This window comes from Merops nubicus, unplaced genomic scaffold (assembly GCF_000691845.1).
Source record: "Merops nubicus isolate BGI_N331 unplaced genomic scaffold, ASM69184v1 scaffold5724, whole genome shotgun sequence".
In the NCBI taxonomy this organism is placed as follows: domain Eukaryota; kingdom Metazoa; phylum Chordata; class Aves; order Coraciiformes; family Meropidae; genus Merops; species Merops nubicus.
The window spans coordinates 36834-45884 of NW_008606490.1; the positions used below are offsets into that span (position 1 = coordinate 36834).

The 9051-nt window shown below is 36.3% G+C and overlaps 1 protein-coding gene across 1 annotated transcript in view; it reads right to left on the bottom strand.

The window, feature by feature from the left end:
* NEBL (nebulette) overlaps nucleotides 1-9051 on the bottom strand; it is a 95350-nt gene that overhangs the window by 22783 nt on the left and 63516 nt on the right. The window contains exons 25-26 of the mRNA XM_008939673.1: nucleotides 5862-5954; nucleotides 4785-4913 (exon numbers count right to left, since the gene is read on the bottom strand). Coding sequence (XP_008937921.1) covers nucleotides 4785-4913; nucleotides 5862-5954 — 222 coding nt within the window. The remainder of the gene's footprint in view (nucleotides 1-4784; nucleotides 4914-5861; nucleotides 5955-9051) is intronic.

The following is a 9051-nucleotide window of genomic DNA, read 5'->3' on the forward strand; positions in this document are numbered from 1 at the left end:
CTTGCTGATTTGAATAAAAGAAAAACAAGAGAAACAAAACAAAACAAACAAACAAAAAAAAACCACAAAAAAAAAAAAAAAAAAAAAAAAAAAAAAAAAAAACCAAAAAAAAAAAAAAAAAAAAAAAAACAAACAGAAAGCTCTACAGAGATACAATAAATTGGAAAATAATTAAATTAAAAGCTGAGAGGAGGATAAACATTAGGAATTGAAATGAAAACACTGTGAAGTTGAAAGAGGACTGAAGGAAAGCAGCATAGAAAGGCTCTGATAATTAAAACAAAAGGAAGAACCCTAAGGAAAATACTTTCACTGAAGTAGAATGAAAAATTCTGCACACAAATTGTTGCATAATAATAGACAGAGAATAAATAAATAACAGTAAAATGAGAACAGTAGCGATACTCTTTAGCACAGATGTGACTTCTCATTACAAACACATGAAGAGGAATTCAAAGATCAGTGCAAAACAGAAGTAACAAAAATGGCAGCCCAAGCAACAGTGCCATGGCTCACCCGCCATCATCTGGTCAGTCACCAGGATGCTCTGTTCGAGCAGCACACAAACTGTACAGTCACTTCCCTGACATCACATCAAATCCTGTCATTTGTTACAGTAGTAGCTGAGTGACCCCTGCACGTCACTCCCTTAAGGACCTATTTCTGTGTTCTCAAAGACTAGAACTGCTTGACATTTTAATACTAAACCAGAAGTTCTTCTGATTGTAGTATTTTGTTTCTTTGCTTACTATGAACAATGGGTCTGAAGAAAAGTATTAATTAACCTTAAAGGAGTACTTGCAGCCTTCATTTTATCTTGCCACTCTTTGTCTATACCTGCACACACTGAGCTTTGAGCAACTGAGTTTGGTTTCTGTGATTGGCACTGATCATGCCTACAAATTCATTTCTGTACTTCACATCGTACCACATATTAACATTCCAGTGTTAAAAAGTCTTTTCCCTTTTCCCTTTCCTCAGAGTCTGGAGATGGAACTACTGAGAGACTATACATATAGAAACTGTTCTAAAATAACAAGCCTTTAAAAAAAAAGTCTCCAATATTGTGAACTTGTGCTACCTTCAAGCATTTTCACTCTTGCCTTTGGGGGAATGGAAATCAACAAAGCAGTCTTGAACCATTAGAGTGTGACCTAAATGCCATTTTCACTTACTGAAAAAAGTTACTAGCAAAAGACAGTAGATTAATTTTATATGGAGACCTTAAAATAGAAGATATCTTTATAAAAATACATGCTTTAGCATAACTTCTGAGAAACACTGTAGAGACCATGAATACAAGAAGTCAAAAGTTCTGATGATGTTCTGTCATCAGACACCAAAAGCTCCATAATTAGACAGAAATGGGAGTTACGTGAAAAAGTAATTAATCTCCTTCACGGAGTAGATTGTTAAAATACAAATATAACTGTCCAAAATAATGCAAGACTGGAATCAGTGTTGAGCCATATGAACCAGATCATCCTCTCCTGGTGCCTGAATGCAAACTAATAGGATGCGACCATACTTCTAAGGAAGGAAGGGGAACAAGAAAGTGAGTGTGAAAAGAACTGGAAGAAAAAGAGTGTGTAAGACTGCACAGAAAATCAGGACAGACACAAGAGGCTTTATAAAGAAATTCTAAAAAGTGTTGAGAAATTTGTCAGACACAATGCTGTCTAGAAAGATCTCTGTGGAAAGCAAGGAAACTCTTTCTTGTTGCTTTTTTCTACAGTATTCTGTGAAGAAGGAACTGCCTGGTCTGTCTTTCTAAACAAAGGCAAATCAGACATCCATAAATCTAAACTTCTCTTTCTGATGCAATTAACCTGAAAAACCTTTCTAAGACTGAATTAATAGCTCCATGTCTGAGAAGTTGCAACACCAGTGTTAAAAGCACGATTGAAAGGGAGAAATCATTAGCTTCTTTTCCTCTTTAATGAAACTGAAAATAACTACTACAAAAACAGCTGAGAATTTTGCAAGAACTAATGTGGCACCCAACCATTTCTGGCAAGTGCTACAGAAAGGCTTGCAGGTAAAAAGGAAAGCTTTGTTAGGGCCATAATTAATTACAAAGCACTTAGGCAGAGAGGCTCTTAAGCAACACCTCCTGTCCCATACGGCAAAAAACATCAATGATACCCTGAAATAATAAAGTCAACCCTGAAAAACAATAACAAGAGAAGCTGCAAAAGGGCCAGACAAAGTTGAAAAGTAATTTTAGTAAGCATATTGAAAAGAAATTTAATTACCTGCATCAGGCTTGCTGGAAAGTGTTAACAATTGTTTCCTATCCAGTTTTACCTGCACTAGTCTAAAAGGGAGAAGAAGGATTTTCCTGAAATTACATCATGTAAAAATCTACTGATTTTGTAGGACCTAGGAGGCACATTTGGCTTAGCTCAACCTTGTCACCTAAAAAAATGGTCAGGGAACCAAATAGGAAGAAGTAATTCTAGTGAACAATGTTAGTAGCTCCCCTGTGACATTGTTACTGAAATTCCCCAAAGACAAGAGAGCATTACTTAGATCTGAGTAAGCCTTTAACACCTTGTATGAAGCCAGGGACCCAGCTATCAGCTAGGAGAGGTGATTTAGGAACAATTTCATCATCAGTGGCAGTGGATCACTTGAATTGTGGGTCAAATACCAGTAAAGGTATCTAGAATAAATTAGCAATCCATCAACGTAGAAGTATCTGAAAGATGATGAGACAAGGCCAAAGACACTTAGAAGCTGTAAAGTTGGTCACGAGTCTCCAATTGTCTTTCATGTTGGTGTGCCATCAGACTGAAGAACTGCCAGTAAAAAGCACTGCTAGATCTAAATGCACAGAATCCATGAGAAACTGGCATGAAATCTCAGCAAAATAGATTTGGTTCTTATTTACTGTGGTATGCCATAAGAGAAACTGTATAAAGGTCAAGGGCAAACTCACCCTGTGGCTATCTCCAAAATGACATTTTGGATAGGATGCTGCCATGAAAAAGATTGGTATTTTGATCAAAGATGCTATCTTCTGTTGTTTGGTTGGTGGTTTTTTTTTTCTTCCTGAGTGTGTTCACAGAAGTGGTATTTTCTTGTAAGTCACTAGGATTATGTCAAATTACTTAGCTCTGGCATTTATTTCTCCCCAGCAACAGGAACTGTCTGCAAGTGCTCAAACCCTGGCTAGCCAGATGGGTCAAAAGTGGAAACAATATATTGTTGAAATGTGTTGATCTTGGCAATAATCTATTCAACACATCACCATAACAATAGTTTTAAATAGAGACACAAAAAGCAAGCTTTCTAGTGGCAAAAAAAATGGGAAAATAAGGCCCATTTCCTATTCTCAGTATGGCAAGTAATAAAAAATACCTGTTAACAGTCAAATCAAGCTGACAAAGCAATGGTAAAACAGTTTGGAAGAGAGCCATAAAAGATCAGAACAGATAGAGACAATATGCACTGGACTGTGAAGCCCATTTCATATTATCACAGGAAGAGACAAAAATCAGCATGATGTGCATTATTGCTAGCATCTATTAAAAGAGTTGGGAATATAGTTAAAATATCAAATAAAGATGGACAGACATGATACCAGGGATTACAGTTCTGTGAAAGACCTGTTTTGTTCTTTGTCCAGCATTAGTTCTCCAGAACTGAACAATATCTTCTTCACCTGCTCTTAATCAGAGCTGCTTGTATGTATTTATATGGCATGCAACACAGTGTGGACTCCTTAAACACTAGCTGCTATAATAACATATTACTCCGGTGAGCAGGAGAACATAAACAGGCACACTCTACAATTAAGATGCCTTACAATCTTCTAAAAGCATAGGTAATTCAAGGATGCCAGGCAACTAAATTGTAGCAATATCTTTACTCTTAACTTCTTCCTTAAAAAAATAACTCTTTGGATAGCCCTTTCAAGGCACCTTCTTTAACAACTGACAAGTGAAAATAATTATTTTTAAAAAATATATTTAGAATTCAATGTTTCTGAATGTTTACAAATCACTAGTCAAGTCTAGTACATCCCATAATGCCCCTATGACAACTAGACCCTTATTCATAATTTTCATAAACTTTATTTAATTTATGGCATCAAACGGATACAAGATGTGGGTTTGTACCTGTGAATGAAGGTTCATCAACCTATTATAATATTAATACATGTTAAACAGTATCAGACTACTTAAGCTTCCCAGCTGAATATTAACCCTAGGTCCCAAACTGCTCAGAGTATAAGAAAACTTTCATGTGTGAGAAAGTTTCCAGTTGACACACTTTTTTTGGATGGAAATTGAGCACCACAAGCACCTGCATAGCTTAATACAGGAAGAAATACTTCAGGCACTAAAATACCATTTTATGCTTGATTTACCCACTGAAAAGCACAAGTTAATTTTTTTTTTTTTTTTTCAGTTTAGAGGTGGTTTTTTTTTTTTCAGTTACATTGTGCCTTTCAGAAGAGAAAAAAAAAACAAATTAATGTACATTTTGCAAAAACACAAAACACAATTCCTCTTAAGCATTTTATGTGAGAGTTAGCAGGGCTTTCAGACTGACAACGTTACCAAAGTGGTGAAAGAGAATACACAATAAAACCAAAACGACATGCAAGAAACTGTGCAGTCCTAAGATTTCATCTTGCTTCTTAAATCAATCAGGCAAGAGCTTACGTAGTGCCTAATCATTTGTGACTATACAAAGACATGGAGTTAATAAAGGCCTGTGAGGTTTCAACACACTGTGACAGTGTCATTAATGAAAAAGGTGGCAAGACGAGGTACCTCCTTCGTCAGATGGCCTTGTTATCTCACTGCAGTAAGAAAAGGTAGGGTTCGTGTCAGAGCCATCTGACTTATAATCTCCCACACTGGCAGAATGCAAATACTGCTTACTGTAACGGCTTGCTCTTTCTACAGAGGTAGAAAGAAAAAAAATCACAGTAAATAGGTGATAAAAGTGCAAAGATGAGCAACAGCAAAAAGCCCAGCACTGCTAACATTGATTTTCACACACTGATGGCATTAAAATTAGAGAAGTGAATTGTTCACAATTTTATATCCATTTTGAACACACTTTTTTCTTTAAAAGTTTGCTTCAAAACCAGATACAACTAAGCTTGTTTTCTGCTTAAAAAGAAGAAACAGAAGGTAGGAAGGAGATAATGGGAAAAAAAGAGGGATGAAGATGAAGAATGAAAATTTCCAGCATGCATACAAGTGCATGTGGAAATACTGCTGTATGACATTCAAAAGAATATTTAAAGTTGCACTATTAGTAGCAAAGAAAATACATGTGCAAAATTAAACACCTCTAGGCGGAAAAGAAATTCAGAAACTTGCAGAACCAAAACATTACTGCCTGTTATTACATTATCTTCTCTCCTTTCCCATCTACCCTTAAAATATGAATGCATTCGAGTTGGAAATAATAGCACAAGCCATAATATCATGTGTCATATAAGCAAACTGTGCATAGAAAATAAATCAATTTTATAAATAGGCCATCTTCTATATCTTAAAATTTTAGTAAGATCCAACTACTTGAAAATTCTACTTAGAGTGAGGAAAAAGCAGGTCAATGCTTTTTAAGTAACTAATCATAAGCGATATGAACCATTCTTGTTTAGGGTAAGATTTATTTCGCTATTTCTTATCTGAGCATGTGATTACAACTGAAGTTCCTATAAAACACTGCTTTTAAAATACCACGGTTTTATATATATGTATATGAAAACATACTTATAAAACATATGGCTGGCACATTGACCTGAAAATTTACTGTATCAAGTTAGTTTCATAAACATAAAAAGGTCTAATTTGGGATAGGATATTAGCAATTAGTCAGGATATAAGCAATACCAGAAAGCATATGCAGACTCCTAGACTGAATATTGTCCTCCAGGGGATCAATGTCGAAGATGGAGCCAGGATCTGTGCGCCAAACTTTAAGATCTTTTCCCAAAGCACAGAAATTACGAGACAGACAAACAACAAAGGAAGTAAAAGCATGAAAGGAATGAGTTTTAACAATCAGCAACCAATTTCCGTCATATAGAAATTAATCAAAAGATCTAGATATTCACCTGAAAGGACCGGAAAGCACTAATTTCCTGCTTAAAAGAACAGTGCATTCATTTTGAGCACTGATATTATTTTAAGAATTTTTGTTTTCTTTCTCTAAACATGGCCACAGTATTTTCTTAAGACTAAATAAATGGCAACAAGTTAAATTGCACATATGAAAGCTCTTTTCCACTAGCAGAACCAAAATGATCAGAGCTACAAGACAATTTCCCCAGTCCAACAGTATCATTACTCCATGGAGATGCTGCAGTAAATATCTCCCTAAAGTAGACAGCTGGCAGCATACATCTATACACCTGACAGAGGCACTACAGGCTCTCCTTTGCATACAACAGACATTAGGTTAGCCTAAGAAGCAGTATCAGGGGCATAGTTCATCTTCTCTATTACAACCAGTTACTCAACTCATACAAACTCAAAAGTATCCATATTTCTTAGCTAATACAAAAGAAGAAAAAAGACTAAGGAAAGAAACTCAACTGTAGAAACCTACATTGTAGATACTACAGTTGGGTAAAATGAAGCTCACTCTTGATCTTCATCAGTAATTCCCTTTATCTTCCAAACATCTATGTTTCCTGGGACACAGACTTACTCTCAATCCACTACCCCACTATTGAGAAGCATTTTTGGAATTCCATGCATTAATTCAGTAAGAGTCATAATTGTAAGATCTTTAATTCAAACAAGTAAGTTATTAATATCTCAGAAATACACGTCTCAACTGGATACTGAAAGAAAAAAAGAGTCCATAAGAAATAATTAATTTCATATCTGGGTTTAAGTTATAGTCACAGCAGAAAAGTGAATACAGATTCAACCATGTTTTTAATAAACTTTTTACAAATAATTCTAGTGTTGTACAAGAGAAGGCTTATAACAAATGCAGAAACAGCTACAGTGTGAATTCTTGATCTACTCACACCAATCTAATACATACAATTCATATCTGCTATGTCTAAAAATATAATAATAACTTAATCTCTCCAAATTAGTTTAAAATAAGAACTTGATGCTACGTACAATCAGTTAACGCACAAATCCACCAGATCACACCTTTTTACTACTAGTGGTTTTCTTCTTGTACAGACCTGTCTGCAAGATTTGCTCAATGCATTGGAAGTGGGAAAAACAACTGTCTTCCCAACTTGATCCTTCTGCTGGTTTGAGTGGTACCAAGCTAAATAATGTAGGACTGTGGGGACCCCAAATATGTCATATTTCAAACAACTAATAGCCTAGAGGCAATTAGGACAGAGCTAATAAAATAAATGCCATGGTTTTAGAATACATTAAGTATATGTAAATTGTGTCATCTACTGCAACTCTCATAAGGTGAAGCAGAATGCTAACTCCCTTGACAAGATGAATAAGCCAATGCAAAATCTTCTGATAAACTACGTGTTAGTCCTAACAGTGACAAATTATGCTACTACATAAAGCACGTGACAGGCATGAGAGGGGCAGGTGAACTGGCAAATGCCACTTTTTTCCTGTTTGATCATGTCTTAATAAATAAAACCATAGTAAGCCTTACAGAGAAGAACTGGGGGTACTGGTGGATGAAAAACTGGACAGGAGTCAACAATGTGCACTCGTAGCCCAAAAAGCCAACCATATCCTGGGTTGCATCAAAAGAAGTGTGGCCAGCAGGTCAAGGGAAGTGATTCTCCTCCTTTACCCTGCTCTCTTGAGACCCCACCTGGCATACTGCATTCAGCTCCGAAGTCCTCAACCAACAAGTACATGAACCTCTTGGATCTGATCTAAAGGAGGGCCACAAAAACAGAGGGCTGAAAAACCTCTCTCCTATGAAGAAAGGCTGAGAGTGTTGGCGTTGTTCAGCCTGGAGAAGAGAAAGCTCCAGGGAGACCTTATTGCAGTTTTCTAGTATCTGAAGAGGGCCTAACGTAAACCTATTTAAAGATGTCCCTGTTCATTATATGTGACTAGATGACATTTTAAGGTCCATTTCAACCTAACTGTGACTCTAAGTATGGCTTCATGGCTGCATCAGTATAGCAGCCATTGATTTGTATTGATTTTATCCACCTCTGAAATCTGAAATAACATACACAGAATCAGAATCTTGGATATTTACAGCACCAATCAATTTTAACTTCCTAGCAACTTTTGCAAATTTAAAATATCCTTATACTCACATGAGAATCATGAAGCTTCCAGGCACAGATCCAAAGCTCACTTAGAATCTATCTTCATGTATTTAGAATGGCTTAAGCATGGTTAAAACTAGTGCCTATTTTCCAAAGCAGAGGCATTAACTTTAGCAAACAGGCATTTGAAAAAGTTGTTACAGCTTCACCAATATCACTTTAAAAATCAACCAGATGGACTCCAGCACAGAGGTACTTTTCCTAACTGGCTGAACAATTATCAGTTAGGAAAAAGCTCAGGAGAGTCTTGGTTGTTTGTTGGGTTTTTTTTTCAGTCTGTGATTTTCTTTTCCAGCTGTCAAGGACATTCCATGAGCAAGGAGTTCAATGCTTCTTTTTAAACCAGCAGATATTATAATTGCAGTTCACTCTGGAAAAGCGTTAGCTGAAATATCACTGGATATTAGGCTCACAGGTTTCTCATGGCCTATTTCCTTTAAATAGTTGCACTATTTTTGCTGTTTGGCAGGCATGGGGAGTTAAGACCCTGTGTCCTTTATGATACTGGAGTACTTTAAGGTGATAAACACCATTTCAGTTATTTGCAGATCAAGAATTTATCTCAGGGATGTTTTTAATCCTAATCTCTTTGTGCTAGCAAGCCTTCAGTTACTGAACACAGGATTGCACTCGGGATTCTTTGATAGGGCTACAGCACACATGCAACGCAGTAGGGAGGGGCAGGTTTGAAGAGCACACTAAACAGCATATTGTAAACTGTATATTAAACTGCAATTTTGCAGGAGCTTTTCTCCCCCTCTTTGGCTGCTCCTCCTGCTGTAACAGCATTC